The sequence below is a fragment of the Esox lucius genome, chromosome 12, assembly GCF_011004845.1.
Source record: "Esox lucius isolate fEsoLuc1 chromosome 12, fEsoLuc1.pri, whole genome shotgun sequence".
Taxonomy (NCBI): Eukaryota; Metazoa; Chordata; class Actinopteri; order Esociformes; family Esocidae; genus Esox; species Esox lucius.
This window is the reverse complement of record NC_047580.1, coordinates 23,666,655-23,685,898: the sequence shown is the minus strand read 5'-3', so window position 1 is coordinate 23,685,898 and position 19,244 is coordinate 23,666,655. Positions and strand designations below refer to the sequence as shown.

The following is a 19,244-nucleotide window of genomic DNA, read 5'->3' as shown; positions in this document are numbered from 1 at the left end:
TTATGATTTTTAGGGAAAATCCAATTCAGATACATTTTATAATATATCAAACAAATATGTTGTATAAGGGTTTGTGGCACATTTTTAGGTGAATGTATTTGGCTAATGTAGGCCACCAACACTGACCTTCAGATGTAAAACCCTAGCATGTGATCTCATCAGCAAACATCCACAATCACAAAAAAATTAAGGGAGCACTAAAAATCACACATTGGGACTCAATTAACTCAATATATTAAATATCAAATGTTTTACTTTACTATTTGTAATTCATTCTCACGTCCGTCACTTGTGCTTGGTGTGAACCTGCACTTATCTGTGGAGAGAGTGGGACACCAATTCTGGTGTTCCCTGGCGAATGCCAATCGAGCTGCACAGTGCTGGGCTGTGAGCACAGGTCCCACTAGAGGACGTTGGGCCCTCACGCCACTCTCATGGAGTCTCTTACTGACAGTTTGGTCAGAAACATGCACACCAGTAGCCCGCTGGAGGTCATTTTGTAGGGTTCTGGCAGTGCTCCTCCCGTTCCTTCTCGCACATATAAGCAGACCCTTCTATGGCCCTGTCCAGCTCTCCTTGTGGCCCGCCTCCTGGTATCTGGGAAATATTAATGTTTAGCTTTTGTTGGTATTTCATTTTCCCCAACATAGTGCGTGACTATACAAAACACAGGTCAATTTAGAATAGGACCAGGTTTTTCTTTTCTTAGCACTCATGTAATGAGGATACACCATGGTATATATTGTTCTATGATGACCACACACTACTATAACTCAGTAAATTAAAAGACGACTATCTAAACCACAAAATAACCTTTTTTATACTTAGTATAACATACATAGATTGTTCAAGCCATAGTAAAGTGCTGGACCCATTCACCCTAGATTGGTCAAGCCATAGTGAAGTGCTGGACCCATTCACCCCCCTGAAGAGGTTCATCCTTGTGATGAAGTAATCCGGTTACTTTGTCGAGATCCTAGGTCGTATGCACCTGGAGGTGCAATATCTCTGTGTCCTAATGATTTGACCTATATAATATTGCCTAATCATATTATATTTGCTATATGCATGCTAATTGTAAAAAAAAGTATGTGCTTACTACTACTAAGAAATTATAAATACAATTTACTTTACCTGAAAAAATAAAAAGAACGTAATGTAAATGTATTACTTGCCCACATAAAGAGAAAATCATGCAATGGTTCAAGGACCTCAGGGCTCTTATAACCTGCAGGACAGGACACATCCCACACTGGTTTAGCCACAGCCAACCAGGACAAGACACACTCCATACTGATCTTAACCACAGCTAACCAGGACAGGACACACCACATACTGATCTTAGTCACACCCAACCAGGACAGGACACCCCATAATGATCCAAGCCACAGCCAACCAGGTAGTGTTTTTCTTTTCAAATCATTTTTGCAGGACGATCGTTCTTCAATGTTGAGCATGATTTTATCACTCTGACAACCTCATAGCACTGATCAGATGCCTCCATAGAACCCATTATAGGCTAATAATCTCTGCGTAGTGTGTACCTATATTGATGATTATGTGGTCTAAACTGAAATTCCTGTCATCAATTACATTCACACATTATATTGACTATTGAAAAAGTGCCAATACCAAAATGCTAAAGCACAAACACAGCACAAACACAGGGCACAAGTGCAAATAAACACAATGATGGATGTTCAAAACACATTCACCACAAACAAGGTGTTCATACAGAATGTATTATTGACAGCTTTTAGAGCACAACTATGGCAATGTACAATACAAAGCTAAATAAGACCAAAGGGATAGTGAGGAAAAAGACAGTTAGTATGCTACACAAATAATAACATCCCAACAGATAGACCATTACAAATATCATATTTTTGGCAGTGTACAGCTCCCTTTAAAGTAACCAATTCTCAAGGATATCACATGTCGGAAATGCAAGAGGATTACATTCTGGTAGTTTCCTGGCATTTACCAAGTAAAATATAATTTGGGGGTGAAAAAAAACAACATTCATCTTCATGAGGTGCAGTCCACTGGTAATTAACACGCGCACATTCTTGAAAGAGTGGAGAAAAAAATGCATGAAAGAAAAATGAAATATGTAGCACGGACCCAGTTCTCCATTAGGCTTTACCGTCGGTTGTACAGTCTCAAAACAAACTGATAAAGAAACATTAGGACCAGGGTGTTACAAAGCTCCCTCCATCTCTCTGTTGTCTTTAATGTGAGCTGCATCGGATAAAACCTGAGTACGAAGGACGCCGGGATAACAGTGACGACATAAAACATCCTCAATAAATAAGTCATATAATTCCTCCAGAAAAGAAGCTGTGTGCTTCCACTTGATATGAATACGTTCAGAGGAATTTGGTGTGTTTCATAGTTGTCCAATGTGGGAGTCTTGCAGTGGAGGCTGACAGCTCGGAACACCGTCTCTCATTGCGAAGGCACATGAGCCAGATGCAGGTTGGTCCTCTCTTGGCTACCGCCGTCTTGGTCCACATCTGAGCTGTGCTCATCAGAGCTCTCAGTCTCAGAACAGTCGTGGGGCACATTCTCGTACGCCTCGTCGTCCATTTGCTCTTCTTTTACACTGGGAAAATAAATCAAGATGAGGAAAAGGAACTTACACTTATGAAAGTCACTTGTGAGCTACCAGATGTGGTTTTGAATTGTGATGAACCACTCACAGTGGGTGAACAGGGTATTGTTCTTCACTGCTGTCACTGTATGACCCATTCCCATACCAGACAGCTGCATTCATCTCCTCCTGCTGGGACATATAGGGTAGAGAGCTCAGAGAAGGAGTGGGTACGGAGGCTGTTCAAAGGAGGTGTATTACTGTCTAGCCATTCTGCCTGAAAAGACATGCCATAGATTTATAGAAAACCCTCAATTAGTCAAGAGCTTTATGGTAACTTACTTTAGGAGTAAGGAAAGCTGATGTGTGACCATGGCCAGTATTCTCTCTCTTGAGAGACCTGCCATTAGACACAAGTACATGTTATTAACATCCTCACAATACATGTGTCTAAGTTACATGGATTCTATTAGTATAATACCAACAGCAGTTTGCTGTGGGTTTAACAGGTTTAGACAGAGGCATACAGGGAGTTACGAAGGCGAGACCAAGCATGTTAAACATACCCTTCACAGACAGGCTTCTGGGGCCTCCTCCTTTGGAATTCCATCTCATCAACAGTCCACACAGCTCCTTTCACGTTCTCCACACGCACAAAACACTTGTGGAGGCTGAGGTTGTGTCGCACCGCATTCTGCAGTCAGGAAGAACAACTTACACAATCAACATCTGCATAGCTGCAAGGTGACAACCATAATGAATGAGTGACATTCCTAAAAAGGAGAGAATATGGCACAGAAACTAAACACGGGACAAGGGGATTCATACGTGCGCAGTAAATAAATAGGCCAAATACCTTCCATGTTGCTGCATTGCGTCTGAAATATGCAAACGTTCGTGTGAACCAATTGTAGATTTCATTTAGTGTCAGCTGTTTATAGGGTGATTCAAATATCGCCTGGAAAAATGCAGACACACAGAAATACCATAAGGGTGGTATAGCGGACTTAATCACTAACTGACCCACACATGTACTGCTACCGCATGAGTAAGAATACACTCCCTGACCCCTTACTAAAGAAGGGAACACAATACAGATTTCAAGGAAACATCGGTAATTAAAGGTCCATATATCAACAAAAAAAAAAGGGGGGTTGTATGAATGAATGGGGTTAGCATATTGCATGGGTTTGAATCTGGCATACTCTGGCGTAACTCCCCACTCTCTATCAAATAGAGCAAAATCATTTCCGTATCTATGAATGTGTCAGAAATACAATTGGCAAACGACAGAACACAGGAACACAGCTAGGCCTACTGGTAGAGCTGACATTTAGTTAGGGTGAAATCAAATAGGATGCCTTACCTGTCTTATTAGGGCCGCATATGTGAATGGAGGTCGAATGTCCGTACTGACATAAAACTCTTTATTCTGAACAATATCTGTTGAGAGGAATTACAAAAACATTCTTGATGAAAATCAATGACTGATGTCAATTGAGTAAATAAACAATGACAGGTAGTGGACAGAATAATGTACAGACTGATACCTCACCTTCATTCATGGTCTTGCTGTACTTGTCTGAGTAGCGTCTCCTTCCAGGGCTCACAGTAAGCACGGTGTTGGGAGTGATGATAGAGGAGGAGGAGGAGGTGGGAGGTGGTGTCAGCGGGGTGGAAGGAGCCGTGGCACTTTGAGACAAGCTCATGGGAGCAAGCACCTTGGGAAACATAACCTTGGGGAAGGAGAGGTTGGGCATCAGAGTTGCCTGGGAAATAAGATCCATTTAAACGCGGTTGTTAAGGAATGGAAACTGGGATATTATTTTATTATTGTGGCTAATACCTGTCTGATTTGAAATAAATCTATGTCCACTGTGAATGGTCCAAGCACTCACCGGTGGAGGGGCTGGTGGTGACTTCTGCTCTGAGGACTTGAGGTGAGACATCATGGCTTGCAGACGCTCTTTGTCTTTTTTCAACTTTGAGAAAAAACATACGTGAATTTTGATTACCGTGAGTATGCATTATACAATGAAATGGGCTTCATTTAAGTAAAAAAAGGTATTTACATGGCCTTTACAGATTAGCAGCTGTCACAAAGTGCTTATCAAGACACAGCCTAAAACTCCAAGAAGTGAGCGGCAACAAGAAATTGAAGCACAGCGGCTGGGAGAAACTCTACTGCACCTGCAGTTCAAGCTGCTGAACAACCTGCATCTGCACCCGGCATTGTGCTGTACTCTTGTCATCCAGGATGTGTTCACTGTTCAGATGCCTGCATGAAAAACATGCAATGTTTTTATTAAAGTAAGCAGGACATTCATTGGACCAACTGAAAGACTTGAGAGATGAGGAAAACTCACTTGAGAAAAGCCTGAAAGTCTCCGAAGACAGCCTCACAACCAGGCCATTTGCACATGCCATGTCCGTAGAGAGGGTGAGTGTTTGGTGTGTGATCATCCACAGAAGCACTGCAGGCAGACACATCCATACTTCAGGAGCAGTTGGGATGGATGACAATGAATGAACACAAATAGTTCCGGAAGGACTAGTCACCTGTCTCGCTTCTTTTGGGCTTGTAATTTATGATTCCCATTGGTAGTGGGCTGCTGGCTTTGGAGCTGGCTCTTCTGAAGTGAGAGTGGATTCTCGCCAGCAGAGGGCAGGCTGGTGTCATTCTCACACCATTTCAATAAACCTAGGACAAAAACACCAAGTAAACACGTTAACCCAGCTTATTACCCAACAACAACAATAATAATAATAACAAAAACCAATACAGCTGCAAGCATCCATGGCAGGGAACCAGGAGGACAAACTTGATGGGGTAAGTTAGATTAGGGGCTGGACTGGACACTCACCCTGTGCTGCAGAGGGGCTCATTGGAGGCAGGACCGACAGGAGACCCTGTCTCTGCAGGCTGAGCAGGTGCTGCTGCTGGACCTGCAGAAGCTGCTGCTGGATGGCCACATGCTGGGCTGTTAGCTGCTGCAGGGAAGAAGACACAGGATAATAATAATAATATATATATAATAATGCATGGATGTAAATGAGGGCTTTGTAACATTTGGCTAACCGACAAAATGCAGACACTGGACCAAAAACTAAATGTTAGGCCGGCTACCTCTTGGCCTGACTTCTCAGCGTGCTTCTGCTGTAAGAGCTGGGCATTGAACTGGTCCTGCTGTTTTTTGCAGAGATCCTGTATGTGTTGCTGTGGGAAAAAAACAGACCAGTTATTGGTAAGTCATAAAGAGTTACAGCTGCCACTTCAACCCATCAGTATCTCACTGACAGTTTTACAAAAAACAGGCAATATACAGCGAAACAAGCAGACAGTGAAAATTGCCTCTTCTATGAAGGATCTCTTAGGCGAGACCCAAGATTCACCTAAGTTTCATCAACATAGCAATTAACTGTTATCCTGACCAAATTCAATGCCAACAAAAATGCAGTGTTTTCCAAAAGGAGAGATTTTTGCTTGTTAAGATTCTTGCTTGGGCCAATCAGCGTAATGTCGTCATTGCTGGATTGAGACGCATCATTCACCCATGTTTAATAGGGTGTCAATATTGACATAATGGAGTAAGATATTCAAATGTTTCGACCGTTAAAAGAAGGCGTATTATAGCACATTCACACAACTGAATAAAATGGGACAGAATATCGATGGAGCCCACTCATTGAACTTCAGGTATTATGCATGTTCTACATGCAAATGTTTTTTCAACACACATATTCCCCTTTTACGTGTTTTCTATTACACTTACGGCACAGTAACAATTAAAAAGAACACATTTGCATGAGTGAAGTAACAACTGCATGAAATAACTATTGATCCAACCAGACCAGATTTTTTTTTGGTCTCCATCCCAAAAATAATTTGAAAACTACCCCACAAACGTACGTCAATGTTAGCCATGCGGTTCTCCCAAAGACAAGATTCATGCTAGCAATCTTTTTATAATACTTGTTGTGAACTTTACATTATCATGTAATCAAACATCAACAATTCCCCACACCGCAACGAGGAACCCTCTCGGTCGGTAGACTGTTTTTCTCTTGAACAGCTTGAATAACATCTGAGTCCAAACCTTTTATTCCCATGTAGGCAATTTCCAATAATATTCCCATTGGTTTGAGACATGGTTTAACACTAATCACCAACAGCAAAGTCCATGAAAGGTTTGCTCAGATGAAGTGGTTTGCAAACAGCAAAATGTTCCTCAAGCGACCGTGGCTGCTTCAGTAAGTACATCAGCACAAGTACATGTTTTGCCAGTGGTTTCTGGGATTTCACACGGGTTAACTGGACTTACGTGCATAAAACAAGTGTGCTAAATCTCACTACTCCAATTCAAACCGTTTGCAACATGTGTACCAAATTCAGGTTTATTTCCAAGACCACGGCGGACCAGGGCATCGTGAATGTTAACTGGTCAACAGTGGCTGCATCATTTCACCAGGGGAAACCAACCAGGCTAGATAACAAGCGCTGGTAATATTTCAGTTCCAACAAGTGTCCAATCATGCACACACATGCAGACTGAGTGAGTGAATGCAGATCACCTGGTGTAACATGAGTGCTTTCTGCTGCTGGAGGAGGGCCTGGACCTGCTGTGGACTGAGGACCTGCTGTGTCTGGGGACTCTCCACCATGGGGGTCATCATAGACACGGAGACTGGAACCTGCCAACACCAACACACACAGATCAGAACCAGTCTAAATGGGAAAGTAACAGCAAAACAATGCCGAAACCATCACAGTGTTATTATTTATTTTACCCAAAACATATAAACAACCTTTGCTAGGCATCCAGCAATTACCACTACCTCTCAGCCCCAACACTCACAGCTCTGGGGAGGTTTACAGTAAACAAAAACAGAATAATTAAAGCTCAAAAGATATATAAATAATGAATACAAAGCAAGAGATGCAGGGCAAGTTTTGCAAAAACAGAACTCTTGCATTGCATTTTAATTAACGTCTGAACCATGAACAAACAGTTCCCACCAAGGCTTGCTCTGTTAGGGATCCAGTAAACAAACTGCTGGAGGATGTCACAGAGCTGCTAGGCTAATAATAACAGTGGATTGCCGTGGAGATGGCTCTTTCCCACACTGACAAAGCGTGTGCTGGGGCAGGTGCTCAGGTCCTCATAGGCCAATACCCTAGAGCTCATTTGTGGATATTAGACCCACAGCTTTACATGAGGGTAAAATAATCACATTCGCAGGACTAAACAAAGGTAAACACGCTTCTCATATAAAAGAACCCAATACTTTAAAGCAGAATCCTTTATACAAATATGAACAAAGTGGTTATGCTGCCCCTGTTTTGTATAAAAGCTGAGGGATGGGCCTCAACCCAAACACACAACAGCCCAAAGCACAAAGGAATTATAAAATACAAGACCAGAGTAGGAGAGCAACCGTCATTTTCTTTTGTTTGCAGCAAATTAGATATGATTGACACATTCATATTAAATTTGACTAGCAGTCACAATTACATTAACCATAGCCCAAGTAAATTTAACCAATGTACATAGCAGTAAACAAACATTAATCTACACGTAGCAACCGCCTACTTGACAAAATTAGAACAACCAAGCAGACAAACCTGACCAACTCCATTTACAGTGGTTGTCTTTGGGAGTCAGAGAGACAAGTTGGAGAGAAGGAGCAGTAAGCCGGCACAATGTCTGGCTGTCTGGCAGTCTGACAGTATGTTTGTGTGCATAAACAAAACGAACCAATAACACAGATCTCTCCTTCTCCACCAATCATAAAGTACCTCAGCAGTCTCAATCTGCTGCACTACATTTGGCTCAGAGTTCAGTCAGAGCTATCGTACCCGAGATACAAACCCAGAAAGCTGTAAAATGTGGCAATTTAAGAACCTATAGCCAATGCTTTAGTCGTGTTGCACAACACAAAATGAGTTTGAGTGCCTGAGAAGCTGGCTTTTCTCTGACCTTTATGCTTTGGAACAATAAATCCTGAAGCTTCTGCTCATATTTATTTTCCTCCCTCATGTTTATATCTTCACTGATATGATACATCTACTGTGATCTCTGCCTTATTACTCTGAAGCAGAACCAAAAAACCTGCAGCTATTTGAATAAAAATTCCAAAAAATGTATATAAAAAGAAAGTCCCCATAACTCTACAAACTCCCTATAGGCCAACTCTACACATCTCAACATGCTATAGGTAAAATGCACGTGTTTGTTGTAAATTGTAACAGGGCTCTATAACAAACATGCAGTCATATGAAAAAGTAACCAAAATCAATTTGTTTCCCCCATATTTGAATACATAGATATAATCTTCACTTTATCTGCTAAAGGTCAACACATAAAACAAATGACACTTAAAGATTATACTTTGCAATAGCCTAATTAATTAAACAAAAACAGGCAGAAATGCAATTTCACAGCATGTAAAAACTAAGTACACCCCTAGTTTCAACAACTGGTACGGCCCGCACAGAATAAATGAACATTGTCCTTTCTTGTAATTATCCACCAGTCTATTTCAGGGACTGGAAGGACACTACAGTCCTGCTTCAACTGTGTCATGTGGCCTCACATTCTCCTCAGGAATCCTCTGGCACAGTATGGAATTCATGGTTGACACAATGATGGCAAGTTGGCAAGGTACTGAGACAGTAATGCAGCCCAAAACCATAATGCCACAGCCTCCACTGGTATGAGGTTCTTATGTTCAAATGTAGTGTTTCTTTTTTGCCAAATATGGTGCCCGGCATTGCAGCCAAACAACTCCACCTTTGACTCATCTGTCCAGAGCACATTGTTCTAATAGTTTTACTCTTTACCCAGTTGTCTTGATACTATTTTCTGAGGGCTGAGGTTTCTTCCTTCCTGAACTCTCTCTTTCTTACAGTGGACACATTCACTTTGACAATGACACCAATTCCGAGTAGTGAACTTTGAGCAACTGCCAATACCAAGTACGGATCCGATACTGCAATTTTCCTTTTGTTGGCACAAGCTACGACTGACATAATTCTTGAACATAACTGAATTGTACGTCATATAGCGTTTTATTAACAACTTTCTCAATATTTACGATTTAGTGGAACTCAAAATATGTTTAAATACTCTACCTTGGGGTGTTCATGGAGTGTAAGGCATTTGAGATACATTCTACATTTCCAAATTCTATGGAAATGTAGAATGTACCCATTTCATCTACTGATCTACTGTATTGGACAAATAGGTTAGTACATTGACAATTAGGGATGCGACAAACTGACACATTTTCTTTAAATTTAAACAGGCATTTTCTTATTGATAATTGGTTGAAATTATACCATTCCATGTGAATTGGCATGTTTAGCTTGTTGTTGTTCAATCAAAATGTGATCACAAGATAACTAATTACTTTCGGAGATCAACTGAAGATGGAACTACCTGGAAAAGCTTCCATATCAAACACGTAGGCTTGCTAGTTATGAATCCGAATAAATTTGAAGATCAGAAATCGCACAGTTAAGTGATGTATTCTCTGTATTAGCCTGGTATTAGTTAGCTATCATACACTTCTCTACTACGATCCGTTGAAACACTTGTTCTGCAAACTTAGCAACAGTTCCACCAGCATCTGTTTCAAGTGTAGAGTGATGCCAGACTGCAGACATTATTGTGGTTGTTGTTCATTAGACATAGCCAGCATGTTTCCCGTCTGCCCATCATCAACAACTAACGTGTTGACACCACATTCTTAGGACAATCTGTTTTATGACTTTGGCTCACATAGGCTCACCGTAGCGGATTCCCAATCAGGTATTTTTTGCCAGAATCAAACAATTTTCGATAGTATCGTTTGATGTAAATGTAGGGGAGAACGAACTCTGTCAGCATCAGAAAATTGGATTTGAGTCAATTTTTTATTCCATACATAGTTGCAAAGCTTAACTTTGTTGGTGTCATTTGTTCAATTTGGTTACCTTTATAAATTAATGTGTTTGGAATTTAGATCAAATAACCATCCAAATATGTACAAAGAAAGACAACTTTCCAGGGGGAGTACTTATCTTTTCACATGACTGCAAGCATAACAGAAACTGGCCTATTTAGGCGTGTTATTTAGGCTGTATATCAAACAAAGACAGGTAGTCTAAATAGTGATATGTTATTTTCAGGTTGCAAACATTGACTAAAGAGGCAGACAGATTGGGTTAAGCAAAACAAACCGCTTTACTCCCTGTTCACTTATGACTGTGTGGCACTGCACAACCCCAACTCAATCATCAAGTTTACCCACGACACCATGGCAGTAGATCTGATATCCAACAATGAGGCAGCCTATATGGAGGATGTAAACAAACTTTCATTGTGGTGTGAGGACAACAACCTTTCCCTCAATGTCAACAAAACAAAGGAGATGATTGTTGACTTAAAGAAGCAGTGGAGGGAACACGCCTCAATCCAAATCAACAGGGCTAGAGAGTCAATAGTTGAAGTTCCTCAAGATCTACATGGCTGAGAACTTTCCATGGACCATGAGTTCCACAAATGTTGTCAAGAGGGTGCAACAATGACTCCCAAAGGCAAATAAAAACACTTGGCATGCCACCCATGGTCCTTTCCAAAAACCATCGCTCTCACAGCCTGCTATGGGAACTGCTCTGAATGCAATCGTACTGATGGCCCAACGCGTCATTTGGGCATGTTTCGACCCATCCAGGTCATCAACCTAAATGACGCCAGACAAAAGCCTTGTCAAGGTATAATCAAGGACACCTCACTCCCAAGCCATGCGCTTTATTTAGACATCTCTCTTTTCAGACGGAAACTGTATGAAAGCATGTATACAGTCTCCTACTCAGAGGCTCTCCTAAACACTCGACCTGGTTCAGTCAACTACACTGACTGCCCAGCTAGTCATGCACTCTCTTACCCATACAGACAAACAAAGTGCAAGTCTTGATGCAAATACACAGTTGTTAATTAACTTAATTCATCTTTTCTTTTGGCATTGTCGAGCACAAACCTGCAAGTAAAAATTTCTGCGTTTTGCTTTGTGTTCTCTGTGCATACGACTAACAAGAAATCTTCCTAAATATCAAGTTAAACCAGACCAAGAATGTTACATGATTAGCCTCCAAAACATATTTTTGGAATGTTCATTGAAATGGCCACTGGGTCGATATTTCCACTATTGCGAAATATGAGGGAGAGACGATAATCTTGAACAAATTGTAAGTAAGGAGTGGGACTGGGAAGGTTCCGCAGCAGTAAAAGAAAAGGGGAGTGGGAGCGCGAGCAGCACCGTGCTATGTGTACAGACGATTAACACACAACAGTCATCCGCACATTGCCAGAGGAAAGTGCCAATTCTGTTTGGTAACCTGGTTGTGCTGCTGGCTGTCAGCCCCAGAACCCTCCGGGGTAGGAGTCTGAGTGCTCAGCCAATCGTCCTTCTCAGCACTGTCTCCATGCTCTGTCTGATTCACTGGACTGGCGCAGGTTGTCTGCTCGGACCCAGACTCATGCATCTGGACTTACTGGCCTGAGAACAGAACAAGAAGGGAGAACAGTTGTAGAATCGGAAATAAAGGATTTAAACATGGGCTACTTCACAATCTTCTCAATTTGTCTTTTCCCTAGAGGTTGACCGACTGGCACATCTTATAGTGTTAATATGAAATAGCAGTCCATGACACAGTGTGAGATTCTGTGACCATCTGCCTAAACAGAATGCGAAGCACCATCAAAGGTCTGGAGGTTTTAGCTGAAGAGAAGCGTGGGCAACTTCCTAGTTAGTGTGAAACACGTTTCAGAAAACCATCATCACCTAATCACAAGCTAGGTATACATGCTTAATATTACTAGCCAGTTGTCGAACCAGGCCACTATCCAGGCAGCTATTATGAGGTCTAGCCTACTGAGTGAGATTTGCATACAAAAAATGTATCACTGTATCACTGCTATATCATAACCTATATCAACTAACAAAACGGTTGGAAAACAGTTGTCTACACTGATGGGTAGAGAAGGTGAGAAGGAGGTGTTAAATTGGATTTCTGCCACAGCACTGAAAATGCTCCCCCACGGTGAGGGCACCGTCTAACCACTTAACGGTTTGGAACCTGACTCTTTAATTCAATTCTAATATCAACCGGGGACATCCTGTCAGGAATGCAGTGCAAGCACATTCATACATGCAGGGGCTGCAGGATCAGATGGAAAGCTTGGCCTGTCAGAGACATGCACCACCACTGGGCCACCTGGTTCACTGCCAGCTGGAGGAAGACCATTTCTTCCTCACCAAGGCCAGGATTCATTTATCAGAATATGACATAATTCTTCCATAATATTAAAGGCAGTACAATGTGACAGCAACCTTCACACATTGCAACCATAAATGGGCCTATTTAAAATATGTAAACGGTCTAGGAAAGCACCAAATGAACAACACTGTTAGGGCAAAGACGCCAACATTGTGGATTTCTAAACCTGCTCGACCAAGAGGTAGCATGCTGAGCCGCTGAAGAGATGCCGTTAAGACCACCGGAGGTGATATCGAATGAATGGCCCACCGGGAGGCTCCCACGTCCTCCCCTTTCGATTGAGTGCGGAACATGTCACTCTGATGCAACATCGGTTGTCAGTGATTCGGTCCATCGTGAAAGAGTACATGACAAAGGCTCAACAGTTGCAGGAACGTGTGCAACCAATCAGCAATGGCAAGCCAGTTCCGCGTGGAAGAAAAGGTGGTCACCGCAGAGCCCTGACTGCCAGCCCCGTGAAAGGGGCCACCACAAAGTATTCGAGACCGCCACCTTTCAATGACCTCCTCCGACAGCCGAGGAGACGTGAACGTACCACATCAACCTCCTGAGGAAATATCATGAGAGGGAGGACAGCCACAAAGTTGGAGCCTACACAGGAAGATGAGCAGGTGAAATCAACACCCAAATTGGACTGGGACAAACTCACAGGAAGCAAGCAGAGAGATGTTGAAAAGGTGGCACCTCTTCTCCCCACATCCCTTGAAAGACAAACTCCATTCACCATCACATACATGCCGAACCAGGGAAAGTTCTGACCGCAAGGAACTCCAGAGCCTCCGCGCACGCTGTCCAGGCGGGAGGTGAAAGAACCACTAATAAGCTACATGCCTTTGCAACGTCTTCCGGGGTGCTGAATGTCAAATCCTCATTCGATGCATACCCCATGCCCAGAGTGGATAAACTCATGGAGTTGACAGGCCTCACTGCCAACCCATATTGTTGACAGTGGTTGAATGAGTATTTGGGGTACTCAGTAGGCGTTGGAAAAATACAATCCCAGGAGAAGACCAGGGTTACCCAAAACTGGCGACCCCAGACATTTCTGGGCATAACTGGATACTACCAAAGATCCATACCCAGGTACACCACCGTCGCGACTCCCCTCACTGAGCTCATGCATAAACACCAGCCCACCACGGTCCAGAGGTCAGCCACATTAGAGTGCCCATTCTAGAGCCTAAAGTACGTGTTGTCTTCTGACCCCTTCCTGCAGGCACTCAACTTCAGAGAGTTAACAGTGCAGGTGGAAGCCTCTGGTACAGGGCTGGGAGCTATACCGCCACAAGGAGAGGGTGGAGCGGAGCTGCCGATACTCTACATCAGCAGGACACTCAGCAAATGGGCGCTTTAGTAACGGCGGTACTACCTGCTGGGTTGGAGGTTCTGCCGGTTCACTCATCACCCAAGCGGACGGCCGGTAAAACCACCGTGTTGCCAGATGGTTGCTAGCGTTACAACCCTTCTGGTTTTGTGTCATCGCCAGGACCGGTTCCAGGCATGGCAATGCCATTGTGTCCCACCGTTACCAAGGGAACACGCCTGAGGTGTGGGAGGTGTGCGACAGTTGTGCGACTATGCAGCACCACCTCCGCCCCGGAACATGAGTACTGTGCACAGACACAACCACGAACACCTTTTATGAATTCTTGACCACTTTTCTTTCCCCCTGGCCCTTTTCTCATTTTTAGAAAGCTGGTTTGTCTGTCAGAAAATCTATTTTGTACTCGACTGACCCTATGACTTACATAATGAAACCAAAAACGTCTTTTACGGTGGTTTATTTTATCCACCTGTTCCGCCCAGTTATTTGTGTACAGTTGCCAGCTAACCGTTTACAGTATAAATAATGTAAAGGTATTCCAAGTATGTTTTTGTCAGGCAAAACCAGACAAAATCAAGCAAGTGCTTACTGGAAATGGGTGCCCGGCGATCATCCCGCATATGTGCTACCAAGACACACAACATTTCAGTTCTGAAACACTGACTAGTCTAGATGTTTTTGTTGCAATACCATAAGCCTACATTAGTAAACAGATCACATAAGTGTATCAAATACAAATAGTAGGCTAAGCCAAATTGCACTTCTATGTTCCCAAGCCCTTTGTTTTTGCATTTTGTTTTGCATTAAACCAAATAGAAAATAGCATTTCTTTCATAGATTAAATTAAGAAATTACACTTAGTGTTTATTATTGATTCTGTATTAATGTAATTTATCAGCTGATTAAACAGATAGGCCTATTTGTATTAATTTGCAATTACAAACATTTCATATCAATTTCTTAATGAATATAATCTTCTATCTCATCCAAGAAATAAAACTGTGCAATAATCTTGAGAAACAGAGATTCTACAGTCGTTACTCCGCTTTAACTAATGAAGTCAACCGTTTACCTTCTGCCAAGATAATCAGGCTCTCCTACCGAGAGTTGTAGGTGATATGTTGAGTAGCTGATTGCTGCCATGGCTACGATAAACAAAGGGCCCATGGGTCTGTATTCATGAGCAAACGCAATGTCCTTCCAGGGCAATTTAACATTAACCAGGTGGTGCAATAAAAACCTCTGGCAGGTAGAACAATATTGCATTAAAGGAAGGGCTGTGTGAATAACTGGGACCGTTCAATTCAAAAGCAACTAAGCTAACTTAAACAGCAAAGAATCTGAACACCAACAGTCTCTCTAAGCTGGGGAGATTAAAACCTCCAAAACAGTTAGAAATAGGCTACATAGTTTTGATTAACGTTGTGTAAGAAAAACAGTACCTAACCTTTTCATTACCAGGCGAGGCAAATTCCTGTTTATTTTGGCTAAACCAACAATCGCCATAGATGCACACGAAGACATTCTGTTGTTTCATTTCATTTCAGTCACATTTTGACCATTGCAAAGTGGAAGAAGTGGACACAAAGTAACTTCTTCGACCAAAATATTTAGGCTAGCACATTGAGGTGTTCAACATTGACCTGTTCATACCATGAAACTGTAATGCATGTTTCTGCTTTAACGTGTAAACCTGCCACATGCTAAACAGAACGGGGACTTAGAATGAATGTCTAAGGCTGAAACAAGTAAGGTTTTAATCCCCGAGTTTGGCCTACTAGTTACCAGTCAAGGATTGTAATCAGTAACACAACATTTTTGGATTCCCTAAAATCAGAAACGAAATCTGAAAACGTTTTACTTCACGTCTTTGAAGCAACAGATGAAGACAGAAGTTATATTACCAACATAACATATATTGTAGAGTCCATCCAAATATAGAGTTCATTGCTGGCCACAAATGGATATTACATTTTATTGTATGGGTAACTTAGGTTTCTAAATCATTGTTGTCTTACAAGAATAATATGACTGTACAGAAATAACGGTTTTTAATAGAAATAATAATTGTTTCCTTCAAACTTTGCTTTTGACAAAGAATCCTCCATTTGCAGATATTACAGCCTTGCAGACCTTTGGCATTCTACGTAATTCTTTCATAGCTCGGAGCTGTGGTTTGGGTCATTGCCTAAGTGACCCCAAACTTTTGAACGGAAGTGTATAATATGAAGTATTAAAAGGCAAATCAACTCCAGATAGTGTTTCTTGTTTTATATTGAGCCTGTTCTTCCTCAGGTGGCTGTGGAAGTTTGGCATGGCACTGGCAATCCTAGAGAACTTCTATGGATGCACAATTGGAAGTATACTGTCCGGCTGCATCACCACCTAGCACGGCAAAGGCACCTGCAATGACCACATGGCCCAGCAGAGAGTTGAGAAGGCTTGCTCAGCAGATAACAGGCTGCACTCTGCACTCGGTCTAGGACATTCACAATAATAAGATGCCTGAAGAAGGCCAAGAAGACCATCGGTGACAGCAGCCAACCAAAAAACTGCTTTGTCAACCTCATGCGCTCTGGGAGATGGTATCAATGCATCCTCGGCAGGTTCAGAACGAGTATTGCCCGCAGACCATTGGTCAGGTGAACACTCAGCACATATGACAATAACTGCAGACTATTTACATTTAGATCCTGTCCACAACTTGATCCATCTGATCTCAGTGCTCTGGTCGTGCAGTTGCATTATTTTGTTGCTCTGGTTGTACTATGACCCTAACATTTTCTAAATATTATATTTATTATTGAATCTTGCTTTCTGATGTCATTTGGCACATTTTGGTATTTTATATTAATATTTTATTATTTATATTGCTTTCTGACGTGATATACCTTGGGACTATACGCAAGTAAGAATTTCACTGTGCTGTATACCACCCAGTACAATATGCATCTGACAACAAAGGGACGTGCGTCTAGTTATACGCTATAATTACATATGAGACTTCTGTCTAGCCAAAACTTAAATTCACTTTTAATATGTCACGGTAACATAATCCTACATTTGTTACACATGGACGTGTAAGAACATAAATTGGTCATAAGAAAACTCACACTGAGTTTTTTTCACAGAGACACATCCACTTAGACAATGAGTTTAGAAACAAATAAGCACTTGTATGGTTTACTAATCTCCCCCTGGTGGCCATGCTGACATGTTTAACTAATGTGTTTAGATGACAGCAAATGCATTGGGATACATTTTATAGTAGTTGATTTGTTTTCTTTGTTACGGGGAAACAATTATCTTGGCCCCAGCATTGCGGCTAATTCTTCTAGCTCTGCCTGTGAGACAACTTAGCAGCAAGCCATTTCATAGCACTGTAAATGTGACATTTTGAATGACATGTAGATGTTTTGTTGTTGCTACATTGAGTTGCTGTCAAATTGTGTGTACGTGGATGTTTATTGTAACACACAGGTAACATATTTAGATGTACATCAAAATATTTCTAAATGTTACCCTGATGTTATACATTGACACCTTTACTTATAAAGACACTAAATATTGCTATGGCAGGTTTAAAATAATTCAAGCCTTAATCTTTTCATGAAATGTGTTTGTTGTTTAAGCAATGGTCCTGAAATGCTTGTGTTTTGGCCTAATGTTTGAAGGCCTATGAAAAGAAAAGGCACAAAAATGACAAAATCAAGTCCACAAATTAACAATAATAATAATACTATTACAATTATATAACAATAACAACGTTCAATGTATTGTTCCTAATATGCCTTTATGCATTATCCATACTTATAATGGGCATATGCACTCACTGTATGCCTATTTGTTGTTGTACTTAATGTTTCATTAAAAATTATTCCCAATGAAGACTAAATGTACTGCAATTGTTACCTGCCCACTAAACATAACCAGCGATTCAAACGATGGCTAGAATGTTAAGGAAGTAGCAGAATCTCGTCTTTTATGATTATCAGCAATATTAAAGAAGGACAAAATGTTACGGTAGTCTATGCAACCACACAGTCAGGTCTGGTTCAGTTTTTGAAAAGCTACTGTACTGGCTTGAGACTTCCAGCAAGTATGCTAAAGTACAGTAATGATATGCAAACATTAACTCCAGAATGAAACAAATGGTTTCCATTAATTCATCAGACTTTCTGGGATAACCTAATTTCAGTTAAGAAAGTTGATATCCTCAACTACAGATCTAAAATAACTAATGTAGCTAGCTAGTTAACGAAATAGAAATGTTACCGTATTTACCTAAAGTGACATTAAATACTGTTACAATACGTTAGTAAAGTATGTTTTACTCAACTCCTATTATATAGTAGTGTACCCATTATTGGACAGTACAATGGGAGTTGAGTAAAACTTGGATATGTAAGTTATCGAACATTTGAAATAGCTAGCTAATAGAGTTAGTTAGCAGGGAATTAGCTTTCCACGAGTACTGACATTTACAAATAATAGTATCGTTACTGAAGCTGTTGAAAGCAACCCCATTCCCGTTGTTTATCGTTCATTTTATTAAGTTCGTTGGTCATTAGGCGACGTCAACTAGCAAAACGGCAAAATGGGGTTGTTGTTGTTTACGGCTAATGTTGGCTAACTGGCTAGGCTTGCTAACCTGGCTAGCGCTAGACTACATTCAACAAAACCCGTAGCTAGCTAGTAGAGAGATGAAGCAAATGTCATTAGCTACCCATCCAAAAACGAATATATACATGTAGAACTATGGTAACGAGGAATCATACAAATACCTTACCTGGGCATCAACGTGTAGCCTGAGCTACTATTTGGCACTTCTCTTTGAACAAGATAATAATCGATTGACACTCACTAGCAACGAGCAAACGTTAACCAACTCGGATAAACAACAGTCAGTGGACAGCCTCTCCGGACAGTGCAGTGTATGTCGAGACTACGATGACATCACAGCCACCTGATTAAAACAACAAAACAAAAACAGACCCGAAGACATG

General features: G+C 41.5%; 1 protein-coding gene across 9 annotated transcripts; it reads right to left on the bottom strand.

Moving 5' to 3' along the window:
- Positions 1-1,442: 1,442 nt before the first annotated feature.
- Positions 1,443-19,169, bottom strand: LOC105013725 (forkhead box protein P1-B). 9 transcript variants are annotated; one of them, XM_020051995.2, is made up of 16 exons: positions 19,028-19,169; positions 11,973-12,133; positions 7,166-7,285; positions 5,721-5,810; positions 5,458-5,584; positions 5,153-5,294; positions 4,960-5,067; positions 4,784-4,871; positions 4,492-4,575; positions 4,149-4,362; positions 3,960-4,036; positions 3,450-3,551; positions 3,160-3,287; positions 2,936-2,993; positions 2,703-2,785; positions 1,443-2,605 (listed from the first exon to the last, which is right to left on the bottom strand). In XM_020051995.2, the coding sequence occupies exons 2-16, from the start codon at positions 12,117-12,119 to the stop codon at positions 2,449-2,451; spliced, it is 1,725 nt and encodes a 574-aa protein (XP_019907554.2). In that variant the 5' UTR covers positions 12,120-12,133; positions 19,028-19,169; the 3' UTR covers positions 1,443-2,448. The 9 variants fall into 9 exon arrangements, with proteins under 9 accessions (XP_019907554.2, XP_010873763.2, XP_019907555.2 ...); XM_010875461.4 differs by having other exon boundaries at positions 2,703-2,782; XM_020051996.2 differs by having other exon boundaries at positions 4,149-4,329.
- Positions 19,170-19,244: the final 75 nt, after the last annotated feature.

Bases quoted from the DNA above. Each gene is read 5' to 3' on its own strand.
- LOC105013725 (XM_020051995.2), bottom strand. From the start codon at position 12,119: ATGCATGAGTCTGGGTCCGAGCAGACAACCTGCGCCAGTCCAGTGAAT. The intron at 5,068-5,152 runs GTGACTAGTCCT...GTCTGCCTGCAG, and splicing joins GCCCAAAAGAAGCGAGACAG to TGCTTCTGTGGATGATCACA. The intron at 4,037-4,148 runs GTGAGGTATCAG...TCCTCTCAACAG, and splicing joins CAGCAAGACCATGAATGAAG to ATATTGTTCAGAATAAAGAG.